The 19,992-nt window shown below is 33.3% G+C and overlaps 1 protein-coding gene across 23 annotated transcripts in view; it reads left to right on the top strand.

Moving 5' to 3' along the window:
* Positions 1-19,992, top strand: part of CEP128 (centrosomal protein 128) — a 394,114-nt gene that overhangs the window by 98,631 nt on the left and 275,491 nt on the right. For all 23 annotated transcript variants that reach the window (XR_012036993.1, XR_012036992.1, XR_012036994.1 and 20 more), the window contains 2 exons: positions 791-920; positions 7,375-7,526. Coding sequence is in view for 19 of the 23 variants with exons in the window: in XM_072839553.1 (XP_072695654.1) it covers positions 791-920; positions 7,375-7,526 (282 nt within the window). In the remaining 4 variants the exon portion in view is untranslated. The remainder of the gene's footprint in view (positions 1-790; positions 921-7,374; positions 7,527-19,992) is intronic.

Below are 19,992 nucleotides of genomic sequence, written 5' to 3'. Positions count from 1 at the left end.
GCAACCAGGGTTACAAATGGAATTAATGTTGGCAGAGTTCAGACTTCCTTTGTTGAAAGTTTATATTTGTAGTCCTTTCCACTCTAATTTTTTTTTGGTTTTGAACTCTGACTTGTGATTTCTAATCTTTTGAAGTAAGAGATTATTGTGTTCAGGTTGTCATTGTGACTTTAGCTGAGTCTTTTTGAGACTCCAAATTTGTTTAATGGCCACTGGGGACATACCTGATGTGTGGTAGGTAATTTGCTAGTCTTTAGAAATACTGATGAATAACATAGTCCCTGACCTCAAGGAGTTCATAGTTTGTTCAACAGCATTGATTTCTTTCTTATTTTGAACAGTACTTTGATATTAAAATATGCTGAAATGTGATCTTTTCACTTGAGTTTATCAATCAGTAGGTCATATTCATACGAAAGAGATGGAGTAAAAAAAAAATCTAAAAACAATTATGGAGGTGCTTTGGTTAATAGTAGTTGAGTGGACTGAGTTCACAATAAAGGAATTTTTGTGTGTGTGTGTGTGTGTGTGTCAAATTCTTTGTCCTGGTAGACACAGAGAAGGGGAAAAGACATTCATTCTTTGTGGAAGGAATGGGAGAAGTAAAGAAATAGAGCAAGAGACTATTCCACTGTGCTTGGCATAACAAGGAGGTTAACTTGGCTTCAACTTGTGCTGACAGTAGTCTGTTAGAAGTAATATTTCTCCCTAGAAAAATAATTTGAAATAATTCGTAAGTTCAGTTATTCTTTTTGTGAAAGAAGTTTCATTTTTGACTCTATGTATTTAGGTAGAAGAGCTCCGTATGCAACTTATGAAAGCAGAAGGTGACCGAAAGGGTTTACAGCATCAAGTATCTCAGATTTCCAAGCAACTGTTAAACCATCAGGATGAACAAGATGACTGGAGGTTTAGGAGAGGTATAATTCTGATTTGGAAATGTGTGTTTTTTTAAAAAAATTTTTCTTAAATACTTCCCATTTTCAGAGTTGCATTTTTTTACATTGTGCTCTTGTCATCTTATTTCTTGATCTGCTACAGGTTTTTCAATAAGCTAATCATAATTTAGCATCAATTTTTTTAAGAGACTATACTTTTTAGTTTTATATTTACAGCAATATTGAGCAGAAGGTACAGAGATTATTCTGTATGCCCCCTACTCCCACAAATGCATAGCCTCCCCCATGATCAAGTTCCCCTCACTGGGAGTATGTTTGTTATAACTGATGTACCTACCTTGATGCATTGTTATCATTTAAAATCTATAGTTTGCATGAGGATTCATTCTTGGTGTTGTGTATTCTAGGATTGGACAATACATAAATGACATTTAGGCACCATTATAATATCATAGAGTAATTTCCCTGTCTTAAAAATCCCTTGTCCTTCACCTGTTCATCCCCCCCTCCCTCTAACCACTGGCAACCACAGATCTTTTTACTGTCCCCATAGTTTTACCTTTTCCAGAATCTAATATAGTTGAATCATGCAATCATTCTTAAATTTAGTAATACACCTTTAAGTTTCTTCCATGTCTCTTCATGGCTTGATAGTGTTCTCACTCTCTCTCTCTTTCTCTCTTTTTCTTTTTTTTTTTTTTTTTTAAAGCATTGTCAGAGTTTTATATCCATTCACATACTGAAGGCCATTGAGTTGCTTCCATATTTTGGCAATTATGAGTAAAGCTGCTATAAACCAAACATCTGACTATAGGTTTTTGTATGGGCATAAGTTTTCATTTACTTCGGGTGAATACCAAAGAATATGATTGCTGGATTGTATGGTAAGACTGTCTTTCAAAGTGGCTGTATCATTTCTTCATTCCCACCCATAATGAATGAGGATTCCTATTGTTCCAGATTCTTGTCAGGATTTGCAGTTGTCAGTGTCCTGGATTTTGACTATTCTATTAGGTTTGTAATGGCATCTTGTTGTTTTAATATCCATTTCCCTGATGATGTAAGATGTGGAGCATCTTTTATTATATATATTTTCCACCTATATATCTCCTTTGAGGAGCTCTTCATTAAGGTCTTTGACCTATTTTTCAGGCAGGTTGTTTAGCTTCTTGTTGAATTTTAAGAGTCCTCTTGATATTTTAGGTAACAGTCCTTTATCACCTGTGTCTTCGCAAATAATTTCTCAGTCTGTAGCTTGTCTTTTCATTCTCTTGACAGTATCTTTTGCAGAGTTGAAAAATTTTAATTTTAATTTTAATGAAGTCCAGCTTATCAGTTATTTCTTTCATGGATGATGATTCTGCTCTTCTACCTAAAAAGTCATCATCAAATCCAAGGTCATCCACAATTTCTCCTGTCTTCTAAAGGTTCTGTAATTTTGAGTTTTATATTTGGGTCTGTGATCCATTTTGAATTAACTCTTGTAAAAGGAATTCTTATTTCCATGCCTAGAAGTCTGTGTCTAGATTCATTTCTTCTGCATGTGGGTATTGAGTTGTTCCAGCACTGCACTACTTGTTGAAAACAAACATTTCTCCATTGTATTGTCTTTGCTTCTTTTGAAAGATCAAGATAAGTTGACTGATTTTATGTGGGTCTATTTTGGGGCCACTATTCTGTTTCATTGATATATTTATCTTTTTTTTTTTTTTTTTTTTTGCTAGTATCACACTGTTTTGATTATTGTAGCTTCATGGTGAGACTTGAAGTTGGATGATGTTAGTCTTCCAGCTTTGTTCTTCTCCTTCAATAATGCATTGCCTGTCCTGGATCCTTTCTTTGCTTCTCCACACATCTTTAGGATTAGTTTGTTGATATTTACAAAATAATTTGCTGGGATTTTGATAGAGATTTCAATAAATCTGTAGATCAGGTTGGGAAGAACTCACATTGGGCAATATTGTGGCTTCCTGCCATGAACATGAATTGTCTCTCCATGTATTTCATTCAACTGTGATTTATTTCATCAGACTTTTGTAGTTTTCCTCATATAGATTTTGTTAGATTTGTATTTCAGTATTTCGTTTTCTTTGGATGTGAATGTAAATTGTGCTGTTAATTTCAAATTTCACTTGTTTGTTGCTGATATTAGCATCCAATTTTAATATCTCCTCTAATTTTAAATCCATTTCAGATGTATTTATCTTGTGAGGCTTTCTCCAAGAAAAACCCAGCAAAGCTAGTAGTGGAATTTTTTCCAGCTTCTTATTTCCATGCCCAAGTGTGTGTCTGTGTGTGTGTGTGTGTGTGTGTGTGTGTACACTTGTCCTTTTACTTAAGGTGGAAATACCAAAATGTTTTGATTTTCTTTTATCTCAATTTAAAAATATGTACTAACGATTAAAATTCAGATCCTATCTTTTTTGTGATCTAAAGATCCCTGACAAAAATTAATCATCTGGCAGAAGTGGTTATGAGTCATATGATGGCTTTTTCTTATGTAGATTAGGAATACTTCGTGTTTGAGAAATGTTAGGATACCTTTTTAGTGGTGGTGTTGATTTAGGTTGTGGAATTTAATGAGTCTGGATGTGTTTCTTTTTTGGAAATTTACTTGTAACAGAAATGGTAATATTGAAATTTTATAATGGTCTAATAGACTAGTCCAGATTGTTCAGCTTGTAAATTATTTCAGTAATAAGGCTGCCTACTCAAATGCCTAAATTGTTGGAGAAACACTTGTAAGCATTTAGTGTACTATCAAATTCAGGGAGGATAAATATTTTTCCAGATTCTCGACACATAACTCAGTATGTTGCCTAAGTCAGAATTCTCACATTGCCAGAAAATCTTCATTAGATGGCAAATTCTGACATACCTATCCTAACATAATTGCATGTCATTAAGTTCACTTAAGTTTCATGTGATGTTGTTATTGAAATATATTTTGACGTCAAATATTTTAAAATTTATTTTTAAGAGTAAAATCCTAAGGTTTTTAATTATTCATCAAATTTTCATAAAGATTCACATAGGAACTTTTATTTTGTTTGGAATAAGACTGTGGTACATTGTCATATGTTTTCTCACTTTATTAAAATCTAGTTATTCCTAGTGTAAGTCTTTGTGGACTAGAAGAATGTCACTTTTCTTAACTACTTATCAGGTTTTAAAAAAATCTGAAAGTTTTCTTATCAATTTGATAATGAACTTCTTCACTTTCTTTTAATGGTTCTAGAGTTTTCATCTTTATGGAACACTTGCATTATTTATTTTTTTTAAATCTGCATAAGAAACGACACTCATTGTCACATGTCACACTCTGGTTGCTGTTTGTTCCTCCACCCATTGCAAAATAGCTTCCATGTCTGCTTTTAAAATCGACTTTGCTTTACTTTACTGGTGATCTCCTCAGTCGAATTCAAAGGAATTGGGGCACCTGGTTGGCTTAGTGGTTGAGCATCTATCTGCCTTTTACTCAGGTCATGATCCTGGAGTCTTGGGATCCAGTCTGTATCAGGCTCCCCGCAGGGAGCCTGCTTTTCCCTCTGCCTATGTCTCTGGCCCTCTCTGTCTCCCATGAATAAATAAAATCTTAAAAAAAATAATTCACAGGAATCATGCTGTTACTTTTCTTACTTGACGACTGTTTTTTCTTCTTCCTTCTTGGAACTCTTCACTGACTTTTATGTTTGTGCTCTTTCCTGATTCTTCTGCATTTGTTGTTTTTATTATCTTCATTTGAATCTTTTCTCTTTGTTCACAGCTTATCTTTTTAAAATGCTGAGTGTTGTCTAGGATCCTCTTTCAGGGGTTTCTTACTTAATATTTCTCCCTAGATGTTGTTATTTGATCTTATGCTTTAGCTATCACCTGTAATGATGATTCCTAAATCTAAGTTCACTAATCTTCAGCCCCCTAGTTGGAGTCTTTCATTGGACATCTGCATGTGCTGTTCCACAGAATGCCCAGTCAACAGATTGACAACTGAGTTCATCCTTTCCTTAAAACTTGTTTTTATTTCCTCTTTCAATTGATGACAGCATCCTTTATGTGTATAGCCAAGGCTAAAATACAAAGAACATCTGAAATTATTCCTTCTCTCCTCCGTCAAATTCATCTCTATCTATTTATAGATCTTGGTATTTCTTGAATTTGGCCTATCTTCTTTTTTATTCCCACTACCTCAGTTTAGGCATGCTTTGTCTCATTTGTATTACCCTTTTAACTTACTCCAGTCCCTCTGTAATCAGTTTTCTATACTGCTGCTACTGAAGGGATGCTTCCTAAGCCACAAAGCATTCATGTTACTCTTGCTAACCTTTTGTTACATGTTACTGAGTTCTTAGTACATGCAAGGCATTTTGCTACTCATTTTGTCTCCTTTAGTTTTTACACTATAAGAAGGGTACTAGTTTTGTTTACATTTTAATGATTAAGAAAAAGGAAGACTGAAGAATAAAGAGATTGCCTAAGGCCATATTTGTGGGAAGTAACAGACCCAAATCTTTTTCTCCCCAAACCTGAACTCTTAATTGCTATGCTATACTGATCCATCATGTTTATAACAAGTGTTCTTCAAAGTAGAGCATATGAGATAATCCCCTGGGTGTGGGAGGAGAGTGTTTGCAACACTGTTTATGTTTTACACCTTATGTTTTAAGTATTTTAACTTTGCTAAATATTTCATAGGTAAGTATTGTGCATAGGTATATATTTATATATATCCATACTATTTTATGTGTGTCTAGATTATGAAACTTATCAAATTATTATGTCTGCATTAAATGTTTCATAAATTATATGTATTTATACATGTATTCATATGTGTTAATATCTCCATATTTTATACAATATATATTCCTGTTATTTTATATATGTATATACACTAATCTATGTCCTGATATGTATGTCCATACATTGATAGACACTATAGAGATACATATTACATGTACACATGCATATATACCTATCTAAATATAAAATTTAAAATATATATTTAATAATGAATACTTTTACATATAGACAGATATACATATTTTTCAAGTTGGAAACCTAGCAGAGCTATGTAAAGTATGGCCCATGGGCCAATCCAGAGTTTTGTAAATAAACTTTATTAAAATATAGCTATTCCCATTCATTTATTCACTGTCTGGGTTACTTTTGCCATACAATGGCAGAGTTGAGTAGTTGTGACAGAGATCATAAGGCTAAAATATTTACTATCTGACCCTTTACAGAAAACGTTTATTAACTCCTGGTCTATAGGATAATTTCTAAGCTCCCTAACAATGTATAAACACCCTACTGATTCTCCTTCTTCCTCCGTCGTTTGTGGTAGGTATGTGAAGTATTGTGTGCAGCTACCTAAATATTAAACCAGTATTGTACCTCTGTGCTTTATGCTGCTTCCTTTCCCTGAATTATCACAACTCCCATGTCCTTTGCTGGGTGAGATTCTGTATTCATTCTTTAAATCTAACTTAGTTTCTAATTCTTCCTAGCTTAGTTTTTCATCAAGATAGAGTTAATCACTCTATCCTTTGTACTATTTCTGTATGATAACTGTATCTGTAAAATACCTGTATAGTATCTGTCATTGGTTTTGTCATGCTATTAAAATGCCTGTGTATGTTCTTCCATCCATGGGTATCCAAGATGCACAATTTTGAACACTTTGATATCTCTTAAGTTCAGGTGTGTCTTATGAATGATGTGTAAATTTAATTTGGTAGTGTTTCCTTCCTTTCCCTTCCTGGAAAGGAAACTACTAGAAAAACAGATAAATTGGTAATAGATATTCCAATTTTTTGGCATCTTAGACTCAAGGAAGTACTTTATTTATATGTCTTGTATTCTGTCCTTGAGGTATAAGGTCATTGAGAAAGGGTTTTTGTGTTATATATGTATGAAGAAGATTGTATTACAGTGTTCTGTGCATCATAGACCAAGTATGTTGAATCAAATACTAAGTCTGTATTGTTGGGTGATACAATTTCAGGTAGCAGTCTCCAGGATTAGTAAGTAAATTAGTGGGCATACACAATCAGAGATTTAACAGTATCATTTGTTTATTTTGCAAGAAGTAACTATTTTGTGTCAACTTCAGTAACTTTCAGCTAATGTATGACTTGAAAATTCTTTCAGTATTTCTGTGTTAGACTTTGGAGGTAGGAATGTAAGAAAATTAAAGAAAAATATGTAGGATTTTCTTGAACTCAATTGTACTAGAAACATTTCAAGTTTTAGTATCAAAATGGAATAGTATTGGATAGCACATCAATGTATATATTTTCAAATACTGAGTGAGTCTTGTTACAATAGGCTGGCAAATTCTGAAAAGTCTGTTAGTGACAGTGTTAATAAGTGGATTATGTTAGCTGGAATATTAGAACATCAAGGCTTTGTAACATTTGAAAGTACATTCTCCTGTGAATAAAGAACAACCATCAAGCTTTACGCTTTCTCTTTTAAGGGGTTGAGCAGGAAAAGGAGAATCTGGAGAAGCAGATGTCAGATTTGAGGGTGCAGCTGAACTTCAGTGCGATGACATCTGAGTTAGAGGAAGCGAAGCGGTGCATGGAGCGAAAAGACAAGGAGAAAGCACATTTTGCAGCACAAGTTGAGGTGACTTTGCTATTTTTAAATTGTATTCAAAGGATTTCAGTTTTTTCCCCCATAGAATTATTTAGTAAAGTTTTAATATAAAGTTTGTGATATTTTATGAACTCTAGTTTCAGTATACATAATGTAAAGTTATATAGATAACTTCTTTAATTATATATAGAAATACCTATGGATTCATTTCTCTTTCATTTATACCTTAAAGCCAGGAACCGATTAAACTTGAAAATATTTTTGTTGTAGTGGCAATTGAGCCCTTCCTTCAGATAGAGGGGGCCTTTCTTTGAAGGAATGGTGAATTATCATTTATTTTGGGGGTGATATGGACAGAAGGCACAGCAAAACAGGTATTACTGATATTTCTTCTTTGGAACCATAAAGGTTTTTAAATCTTTCACTGCTCTGCATGAGGCAGAATTGAGGTATCAAAAAATACTAAAAATAATAAAAAAAAGAACTTCCTAAAAAGGAAATGTCTTAATTCCAATTATAATTAATGTAAATTAGATCAAACACAGATGACACATTTGGAAATAGATATGTACCATGCCTTTTCTATATCTGTTTTTATTAGTGGAGTTGTAGTCTGATTGTAATAAGGTGCCACATTTGAAGAATTTTCTAAATTATAATGGAAGGTAGAAAATTGGTCTTAAATATGTCTAACTTTATATAATCTAAAGGAAATATTTAATGTTACTGCAGTTTGAGTTTCTCTTTCATCTTGTCTGAATCAATGGAAAATGTATTTTAGATTTGGATCAAGATGCAGATTGTAAAGATAATGAAATATTGACATACTTTTTAAAAAGCCCTCTATATGTATAATAAATACTTAACTGAAATATTATCAGAGCAATTGTCATTGTAGGACTTCTAGGGTTTGCTTCATGGGTATTATTTTAGCCCTTGATCCTACTGACAAAAGTGCTATAATATTATTTTGCTAAAGTTAAGTATTAAAAATAAAACAAAAACCCCTATGCTAATAAATATCAAAGGTAGAAAAATCACTTTGCTAAGCTGTTTATAACCACATACTGGTCTGTCCTTCTTCCCTTCCTTCCTTTGTATTGTTTCATTTACCACTTGCAGAATCAATTGAAAAAGTCTGATATACACAAGCATTAAGAAAAATTATAATGCCTTAAAAGTGCTCTCCTTCAAAGAGCCTGTCTTTCCCCTTGTCCTAACAATAGTTCTTTTACATTTTTACCTGGGTTAGGGAAAGAGTTGGTGTTCTCTGGGGCTAGTTTGGATTGATTGCATGGGTTTGGATGTGAAAGACAATTGGACAGAGAGGTTAAACATTTACTCACATATCAAATACTTAATGACTATTACATGTCAGGCACTGTTCTAGGTGGTGGTGACACAGCAAAGAACAAAAGCTAGGCAGATTTTTCTGTGTGCAGGTAACATTCTAAAATTGATGCAGAAAGTTCTTTGAGTTTATCTTTCGTCTAATTCAAATTCCTTTTGGAAGATGAAAGATTTTTTTTCCCATCATCTTAATTACAAAAAGACATTGTTTATTCTGGAAGAAATTCCCATTAGCCAGTTCCCCCCCCCCCAACTTTATTTTTAACAATAAAATAATTAAATTTATAGTCATTATTTTAGATTTTTGTGACACTTCTGATTATGGCTTATTTTTGAATATCTCCAAGCTATTCTCAAAATGACATCTAGTGTAGACTTTGTGAGGGAATCAGTCATGGATCACTCAGTGTAACTTCTGTTGGGTATTTGCTTGACATTTAACTGAAAAGCATTTAGTTTCTGCTTTATTTTTCAAAAATATTCAGTAATATTTATTTTTCAAAAATACTTGGTGTTGAGGGCACGTGGATGGCTCAGTTGGTTAGGTGTCCAACTTTTGGTTTTGGTTCAGTCATGATCTCAAGGTCGTGAGATTAAGCCATATATGTTGGGCTCTGTGCTGGGCATGGAGCCTGCTTGAGATTCTCTCTCTCCCTCTGCCCTACTGTGCTTGCTGTCTCTCTTTTAAAAAAACTTTGATGTTGCCTTATATATTCTATAAAGAATGAAGATTAATCTTCTTTAGTTGCTTTTTAGAAACCACATATAAATTAGAAGACATGCACAAAATGTGACTATTGGTCAAGCCCCCAAACATGTGCCATAATACTTTTTCTTATGGTTTGTTCAGTTTGTTCAATCACTAGTCTCTTTGTCTTTAATATCAACTTCCTAATACCTTTCCTACAAAACTTTATACACAGTCTTGAAAACTCATTTTTTCTTAAACTTTCCTATTCATTTCCATTTTTTTTGGGGGGGCGGGGTCTTTTATCTAGTTGTTCACTGTTTCTATAATGTCTTCTTTTTGTGGAAATCCTAAGTCTTTTCCTTCCTGAAGCCTCCTTTGATTATATCAGCTACAAGTGATGATCCTTCCTTCTACATCCTGTCCTTTTATTCACATCACTAATCTTCTCACACTGCCTTAAAGTATATGGGTAAATGTCTTTAAAATTTCAAAATGAGTGAGATAGGGGAATGCAGAAGAAAGCTGCCCTGTCACTAAGACAAATAAGACTTCGATGTCCTTGTTTTGGTGAAGACTTCAGGTTTCAAGGTCTTGTCCTCACATCTGGAAACTTGAATTTTCTATGTCCTAGATTTAATGTGACCCAGGAGACTGGTTCATACTAATCATGAAACTCATCAGAGAGCATTGTATAAAAGAGTACCAGTTCACTAATGTACCCTGTGGAGGCTCTGTACGGATATTTAAACACTATTCTATGCAGAGCACCAGTGTCCCAATTTTCTATACCTTGGTTTTAGCAAGGTGAATTAATAACCAAAGAGCTGCTTGGTGAACAGAATCAGAGAATAATGATATCTAAAGGACTGTTTGTTTCCTCCCTATGGTAAGGCTACCCACTACGTGTCTTTAACAGAGTCCTTATAACCAGAGATCTATTTACTTCACCAGATTCTGTTTTTGTTCCTGGAGTGTGTTGAACTGACTACTTTTGTCTTTCTCACAGTTTTCTCTCCTTCCACTCTGATGCTCAGCCTTCTGTTTACATTTTCTTTTGATATGTTGCTGTGCACAGATTTTGCTCTGGGCCTTTTTCCAGTATGTATTGATGTTGTAATTCAAACTTCTGGCATTCTGGAAGCCACTTATGAATAAAATACTTATGTCCTTTTTCAAATCATAGATGAGTATCGGGAAAGAACCAGGTCTTATCTCTATTTCTTTGTGTCCCTTGACAGTGTCTTATCCATATTAGGACTCAGTTAGTATTTGTTGACTGAAGTATAAATCGTAGAACACTTTTATGGTTAATTTTAAAGCTAACATTTGTTGTTTGGTCATTCTTTAAAAGCACATTAATTTCTGGAAGAGTTGTCTGTCAGTATTCAAGGGGACCTTTGCTCTTATTAATCGCATTACTTTTTGTGCGTCCAGAGTATATATTTTAAGCAGTTGTTTTGTACTGGAGAAAAACTGTGTTTTAAGCTTGTAAAAAACCGGAATGAAAGCTTTTTTGGGTTTGCATAATTTACCTTTCAAATTGTACCTAAAACCTTAAATCTGTATATGCATAGAAAATACCAAGTACATTTTTTTCTTCTTCTAAACTTGAGTTGAACCTCATTAACCTTGATAGGCTATTTGTATTCATAAGAATTCCAAGTATCCTTGATCAATGATTCCCCCTGATTTAATCTCAGCCTCCATCTTCCATCAACTTACTTTTCTTGAAGAAAAAATTTGACTTTTAAATTCAATGGGGGAACTTCAAAGAAAGAAAAAAAAAACAAGGTGCTGTACATAATTTAGATTAAATGTTGAAAGTGATAATTGAGTGACAACTGACATGATTATTCATTAGCAGAAACTTGGGACTGTAATGCCATAATTTACTTTTAAAAGGAGAGTAGTGGAAAACAGAAATGATAATCAATAATAACTTTTCTTTTTGATGATTAGTACATGAGGAACAGAAGAAATGTTGCTCCATTTAACATGCTTTTAAGATAAACTCTTGATTCTTGCACTTTTTATATAAAGCTGGCTATTTTGCTATGTAATAGTGCCCCCTTCAATACTACTTTTAAACCCTTCTTAGAGACTTTAATGCCCTGTCTATAATTTTTGGTTCTTTTTTTATCTTAATAATTTTTTCCTTATCCAAGTGCTTGTTGTAAAATAAAGTACTGAGTACTAAGTAATTTTTAATACACAGATTATAAAGACAACAAATATTGGCAGCAAAACTTTACAGACAGGCTAAAATTGTTGAACCTAGTGGAGATGAGGTCTGCCTCTGTTATTAGCCAGATTAACCTGCATTGAAGCAGATTTCTAAGTCCACAAATGCTCTATACTCTGAGTTCTTCATAAAGATGACTACTGGCAGAGATCTCCTACAAGTAAAAACTCCAAAACTAAATAAACTTTTGTACCTTGAGGAAGATAAATTAGTGTAATTCTCAAATCTTTCATCTATATGAAAATATAGGAGTTGTGAAGAAAGGCAGCTTTTCTGTTTTCTGTAACTCAAGAGTTGCATGAATATTTCCATAAGGCCAGAAAGTAGAAGTGGACCAAATATTTTAAACTTTCCTTTAAGACATCACTAATATTGACTATTTAATATGACTAGTAAAGAAATAATTTAGGAATAAAAGTGTCTATTTTAAAGTTCTTTATTTTCTGAAGTCATGATAATTTCTGTCTCATGTGTTTTATGTATAAATTAAATACATAGGCCTTTATATATGTCTCTGTGATGTGCATGGACACAGGCATGGAGTCAGGGTGGAGGAGAGGAAGAAACTTACATTCCTCACAGAATAATGAAATATTGGTAACTTACGTTAATTATAGATAGATTTGATGTTAAAAGCAATTATAAAGGTATCATACACCTTTGGGAATAATTATTGAAGGACTTGCTATGGAAAAATAGGTGATATGTAACAAGGTAATATTTTTCACAGAATCTTAGTAATTGATAGTTGTTCATTTCTTGACCACCACCAATGCCACTAAAGGGATATAAAGTAGACTTTATAATAAGCATATTTTAACTGTTCATTAATTATTCCTGTATTCTTTATAGTTACCTTTAGAGTGATTTTTGATAGCATATCATTTTAAGTGGAGATCTAAATTGTGTTTTAGATGTTTATTTTTCAGGCAGCTTTCTACAAGGAGAAATGAGATTATACTTAGCCTTAAACAATGAAAAAGTCAATGGGACTGTTATACTCTTGAAAATGTTTGAATGGTTATAAATTATCTTTGCCAAAAAAAACTTTTAGTAACACATGGATAACATAAGCAAAGGTCAGTGTTAGCAGGTTTTTTCAAATGTATTAATAAACATTTAATTTCTAGTACTGAACTTGCATGAAGTATGAGTTTATGTGAGGCAGTACTTATTTGAGAGGAACCTGTGATTGTGTTAGGCTATAGTTTGCTATGGATTAATAGATTAGGTAAACAACTGGCAATTTTGATTAAAGAACAGTTTCTGCCTTTGTTAATGGTAGGTTAGCTTGTTGCAGACCAAACTTCCTACTGAAAAAAACTAGAAAAACTGGGTAAGACCCGTATTTTTAAAAATTGTTTGAAGCTATCAGAGAGCTATCTGGGTATAATAACAGGAGGAATCATGTATTCTGTTGAGGAGTGGAGTGCAGAGCTTTAGGTCTGACACTTGGCACCACCTTTACCCTGAGAAGTGTTAATCACAAACTGAGCTTACAATAGAGCTTAGGTCCTTTAAGGAGAAGGGCCCTGCTAAACAGCCACACTTCCAGTTGGGATACCCAAAGAGCTAAACCCTAGGAGTCTGGGTAAGCTGGAAGTGTACTAACAGTCATGAAGACTAACATAACTTTGAATCTCCTTGTGACATTATCTGTCCCTATGCTAACTGCCCATCTAAACAGAAGTACATCTTTTGAGGAGGAAGGTATTATCAACCAGAGCCCTCATATTATTTCTATAATTTGTCATACAGTGTTTAGCATTTGATCAAAACTTAGCAATCATATCAAGAAAAAAACTACTAGAAAACAAGATATTAGCAAGAAATAGGAATAGGCATAGAGACTGTTCTGATAGTGGAGTTGACAGAAATGAAATTTAAGCCATTGGTTATTAATAGGTTAAGAAATTAGATCATATGATAGTTAATTCTAGCAAGAACAGAACATTATAAAAAGAATAGAAATCTGAGAACCAAAATATATAGTAACTGAAATTAAGAGCTGGATAGGTAGGTAGTGTTTAACCAAAAATTAGATACATTTTGTTTTATTCCTCTGAAAAATTTTATCAGGCTTCTATCTCTCTTCTATATATTTTTAAGTTATATAATTTATGGTTTAGTTTATGGTTTTATTATCTGGTTTTTCTACTAATTGGCAAAAAAACAAACCTCAATTTATTCAGTCTTTGATTCAATAAATTTTGATTAAGAGTCTATTATGTCTTACATATTATATCTTGTACCCCCTTGAATCTGGGGGTACACAAATGAGATAACATTCATTGCCCTCAGTGAATTCACAATCATTAAACTCACATTTAGCACTGGAGTTTCACTTCACTAGAAAAGCCAGGCACCCTTCAACATGGTTGGGAAGAATCATAGTGAGACTTAAAATGGGGAGCAAGTATATGGGGGGTCTGAACCATAGGAACTGAGCATGAGGAGCATCCATCCAGTACCAAGATGGCTTCTGTCCTCCAAGACAGAGCCATAAATGTAAAAGCAAAGAATCATCAGAAGACAAAAAATAGCAGAAATATCTTCAATAGGAATTGGTATTTGGTGATTGAAAATCTGAACAAAGGTTTTATAATTTTACAAGCTTACTATATATCACATTGCCCAATTATATTTGTTCTTTCTAGGTTACGAGAAATTGGGACACACTCAAATGGGGGTTTAATAGGGAAGCATGAAACTATCTTGACAGCTGCCCTACTGGGCTTCATGGAGAAAACTAACTTTATACATGTTACCACACTGATGCTGTCATTGAGACTCTTTCTATTGCAAAGATAAGAAACCTTGAGCCATCGCTATGTTGGGTTCAGCATTAATTCGTTGGTACACTCATTTGTGACTATGGTGGTAGAGTCACCAGACTCTGCTGGCCCTCCTTTTTTTTTTTTTTTTTAATGCGTGGATTTGAATTGCTCTTATAGTATCAGATGATTTCAACCTGAAAAACTTCCTCAAGAATGTCTTTATTCAAAAAAAAAAAAAAAAAAGTCTTTATTCCGCCTCATTTAAAAAAGATAATTTTGCTGGGTATATTAGATTTTAGTTGACTTTCTTTCAGCACTTTGACTATACCATCCCACTGGTTTTTGTTCTTCTTTATTTATCATGAAAAGTCAACTTCCGATCCTGTTGCATTCCTCATTCATGATGAGTCATTTTTCTCTTGCTGCTTTCCACATTTTCCCATTGTTTTTGCCTGTGATATGTTTGGATGAAGGTTCTTTGTATTTATCCTACTTTCACTTTATCAAATTTTTCGGATATATAGCTTAATGTTTTTCTTCACATTTGGGAACTTTAAGGCATTATTTTTTCTTAAATTTTTTGTGTTTCTTTCTCTATTCCATCTGGTATTTCTATTGCATATATGTTAATATTCCACATTTCTTTGAGGCTTTAAGTTTTTGGATTTTAGGGGCAGCTGGGTGACTCAGGCAGTTAAGCATTCGACTCTTGATTTAGGCTCTGGTCATGATCTCAAGGTTGTGAGGTGGAGTCCTGTGTAGTGCTCTATGCTCAGCAGAGAGTCTGTTTGAGATTCTCTTTCTCCCTCTCCTTCTGCCTCTCCTCCTTGCATGTGCATATGCACACACACTCTCTCAATAATAAATCTTTAAAAAAAAGGTTTTGGATTTTTAAAAAATTATATTTATTTATTCTTTGGACAGATCAAATCTATTGAGCCTTTCAAGTGAATTTTTCATTATACTTACTGGACTTGCCAATTTCAGAATTTCCATTTTAAAAAATAATTTCTGTCTTTTTACTGCTGTTCTCTATGACATTATCACCATATACTACTTTTAAAAGATGGTTTTCTAAAAAAAAAATGGTTTCCTTTAGCTCTTGAACACACTTATAATAGCTTTCAAAAAAATCTTTGTTAAGTTCAAAATCTGGTCCCCTCAAAGGTAGTTTTGATTATCTTTTTTTTTTTTTTAATAGGTCACACTTAAAATTTCTTTTCGTGTCGACTATTTTTTTGTTGAAATTGGACATTTTTTATAATGTATTTAGTCTGAATACTAACTTCCCACCTTCTGGGGTTTGCTGTTATTATTTGCTTTTAGATTAGTTTAGCGAATTGGTTGAAATAGTTCAGTGAAACTTTTTTTCTCTGCAGTGTGCAGTTTCTGATGTTACTTCTCAGAGGATGCAGCCTTGAATATGTGCCAAGTCTCCATGACCACCAGGGATGATTGTGGTTTTAGCTGGGCTTTGTTTGACTCTCTAGTCCTTTGATCTCCCCATTATATGTCTGTCTAATCTGACTTGATATCCTACCTAGCTTTTATCCTATTAATTGCTAGCTGATTGCTTTTGCTTTTTTCTCTTTTCAGCCTTCCTTTCCCTTTCCCTCTCTCTTTCTTTTCTTTTTTCTTTTCTTTTCTTTTCTTTTCTTTTCTTTTCTTTTCTTTTCTTTTCTTTTCTTTTCTTTTCTTCTTTTTTTTTCCCTTTCCCTTTCCCTTTCTCTTTCCCTTTCCCTTCTTTCTTTTCTTCTCTTCTTCCTTTTTTCTTTTTCTTTTTCTTTTTCTTTTTCTTTTTCTTTTTCTTCTTTTCTTTTCTTTTCTTTTCTTTTCTTTTCTTTTCTTTTCTTTTCTTTTCTTTCTTCTTCCTTTCTTCCTTTCTTTCTTTTCTTTCTTTTCTTTTCTTTCTTTCTTTCTTCTCTATCTATCTCTCAGTGCCCTGGGATATAAATTGTACCACAGTCAGATTCCATTAAGGTTGGTTCTCTTTGCAGAGACTGGTGTTGCCAGTCTCTGGGAGCATTTTCTGATTCTAAGAGCACTCTTCTTAGCTGTCTTTGTTGTTTTCATCCTTAGATGTTTATTTCTTTATGTTCTGTTACAAATAAAGTCAGTCCCCTTAGAACTGCTGAGTTCTCTGTTTATATCATTTCCCTCTTCCTCTCAATAGAACCTCTGCATCAGGGACTTTAGGCTGCTTCTTTCTGGGGTGATACCTCAGCTCTTCAGGTGTGATTCTAAGTGGGATTGGTAGTCCCTGATCTACCTCAGCTGGCCCCTTTTGTGTGGAACTGGGCACCTGGCTGACTCAGTCAGTAGAGCATATGATGCTTGATCTCAGGGTTGTGAGTTCAGGCTCCACATTTGGCATAGAATTTACTTAAAAAAAAAAAAAAAGATTTCCAAAATAAGTCTTACTTGACTTACTGTGTATTTACTATGTACTTATTATGACTATACTATGACTAACAACATTGGGTAAACAGAGATTTCTTACTAGGACACCAAAGGCATGAATCATAAATGAAACTAATTATAAATCAGACTTGAACAAAGTAAAAAAATTTCTGCCTTACACTTGGCTGCATTAGGAAAATGAAAAGAACAAGCCACATTGGGGGAAGATATTCATGGAACATATATGGAACAAAATATTGGTATCATGTTTATTTATTATACCTATATATTTGGTTCATTATAGCAGTGCCATTTTTTTAATGCTTATAATGAGTGTAAGAGAAAATCATTAATGTCATAACAGATAAAGATAAAGCATTTATGAAAAGTTCAACATCCATTAATTAGGGAAACTTTTAGTAAAATGGAAGAGAAAGAAACTTTCTGATACTGAAGAGTATCTACTAAAAACCTATGGCACACCGTTCTTAATAGTGAAATACTGAGGGGAAATGAAGCAAACACTTCCCTTCTATTCAGCGATGTAATAGGACTAATAGTCCAGGCAGTAATTAAAAGAAAAAGAAAAGTATCTGGGTGGAAAGGAATTAGTAATGCTGTCTTTATTTCCAATTGATATTTAAAAAAAAAACACATAGACTCACAGGTGAATTAACATTAACAAGTCAGGTATGTATTGTCAGCTAAGACAATGAGTAAAACCAAATATCACAATAAAATAAACTTTGATCAGCTCTAAACTAAAAACAAGACACTGAATCATGGTCAGTCACATTGTTTTCACAAAAGTATTATCCTAAGTATTGATTTTTGAAAACAAATAGAATTTTCTTTACTCTTAGATAAAATGTATGCAATTTATTTTTTTTAAAAGAGATATATGTAATCAATATTAAGAACAAGAAAGGAGCTCTACCTATACATAACAAGAAGAAAGATTATAAAGAAAAGTCATTATATTGATATGAATCGATGCTTGCTTTAGATTAACATTGTCTAGTAGCACTTTAAACAATGATGGAGATGTTTTATATGTGTGCTGTTCAGTATATTAACCATATGTACTCTTAGGGCACTTGAATGAGGTTGTGTGACTGAGTTTTTAATTTACTTAGTTTAAACATAGGTGGAACTTAACAGATGGGAATGTGACTAGTTGGCATGAAATTGGGTTAGGAGCCATGTCTTGAATTCCCATTGGTATAGAAAGCACACTGATTTTACTTTGCCTACATATGACATGGCTGTATGGTGGGAAGGTGGTAGTCTTGGATTTTATTGAGAGCTGATTAAAGTAACATCCCTCATAGTTAGCCCTTCCTACAAAATCTACTGGAGTTAAGAAAAGGATTATTATTTTTCTTTTTTTTTAATTGTGGTAAAAAATGCAAAACATAAAATTGTCATCTTAACCACTTTTAAACACACAATTCAGTGGTTTTAAATAAATTCACATTTATTGAATACATACATTCAATGTACAACCATTCTTCCTCATCCCCACTGAAACTCTGTATCTATTAAATAATAACTCCGACTCCTCATCCTAACCACCCCTGCCCTCACAGTTTCCGGTAACCAGCATTATAACTATTACACTTTATGAGTTTGATCATTTTGCATACCTCATATAAGTAGAATCATACAGTGTTTGTTCTTTTGTGTCTGGCTTATTTCGTTTAACATAATGTCCTCAGGTTTCATCTATATTGTAGCATATTGTAGGATTTCCTTCCTTTTTAAGATTGCTTCTACAATTTAGCTGTTGCAAATAATGCTGTTATAAACATGAGTGTATAAATCTCTTCGAGACACTGCTTCCAGTTCTTTTGGATATATATTCAAAAGTAGAATTACTAGATCATGAGGTAATTCTGCGTTTAATCTTTTGAGGAACCCCCATACCTTTTTCCACAGTGGCTTACCATTTTATATTCCTCTCAGCGGTGCACAAGAGTTCCAGTTTCTCCACATCCTTATCAACCCTTGTTATTTTTTTGGGTTTTGTTGTTGTTTTTTTGTTTTTAATAGTAGCCATTCTAATGGATTGAGTCAATATCTCAAGGGATCATTAATTTTGTTTGAGACAGTACTTATTTAAAAAAAAGAAAATAGGATTCTTTTATCTCATTTAGCCTTCCTTAGCTTCTCTCAAGAAATCAAAATTGAGAAATGAAGAAAACTCAAGTACAAAACTCAACTCAAAACTCTCAAGTGCAGTATTATTGTATCATGTAGGATAATGTGTCTGATCTGTTTCCAATAATCCATAATACTCTATGATAATGTAGAGCTATAATATTAAGTGTTAGGCTACATCTAATTTCTCCTCTTCATTATATGTAATGTAATTAGAGATAAAATATTTCCTTAGTTTAACTATGTACTTTATCTTGGTCCTCTCAGCTGCCTACCTCAATATTGGTAAGACAAAAGTGTACGTCTTTTATTGATACCTGCTTTGTCCTCTTGCATTTCATAGCAGATGTATGATCAGAGGTCCTTCCACCTCTGATCAAAAGCAGTCCCAAATACCAATCTGCTTAAAGCAGAATGGTCTTATACTATCTATATTCAAATTTTCTTCCCCCAAAGTACCTATTTTAGTTAAATATCAGAGTTGCAGAGTTAAAATTATCAGTCTAATAAGAGTGTGAGAAGAACTAAGAAAACAGAAATGTACTTCAGATATGTGTGCCCAGGTCAGAATTTCCCCAGTGTGTTGCTGGGACCTCAGTATTAATTATATATCCCCTTGTGTTTTTAAGTTGAACACTCTGAAGAAATGTGCATATAAAATGTTCTGTGTAGTGAACATCATGGCTAATGAAACAGAAGTTAATATTTTATTTCTTCACAAAGAAATGAATGTATTTAATTAATTGAACATTATTTTCTGTACTTTGCTTGAGCTTAGTATCATGTTTCATTAAAAAGTACAAGGAAACTAGTTGTATGAAGCAGATACATTCTCATAGGATTTGTGGAGAAATAATTATTTTTAATCACTGAGAA

Source organism: Canis lupus, chromosome 9, assembly GCF_048164855.1.
Source record: "Canis lupus baileyi chromosome 9, mCanLup2.hap1, whole genome shotgun sequence".
NCBI lineage: Eukaryota > Metazoa > Chordata > Mammalia > Carnivora > Canidae > Canis > Canis lupus.
This window is presented reverse-complemented; position numbering and strand designations above follow the sequence as displayed.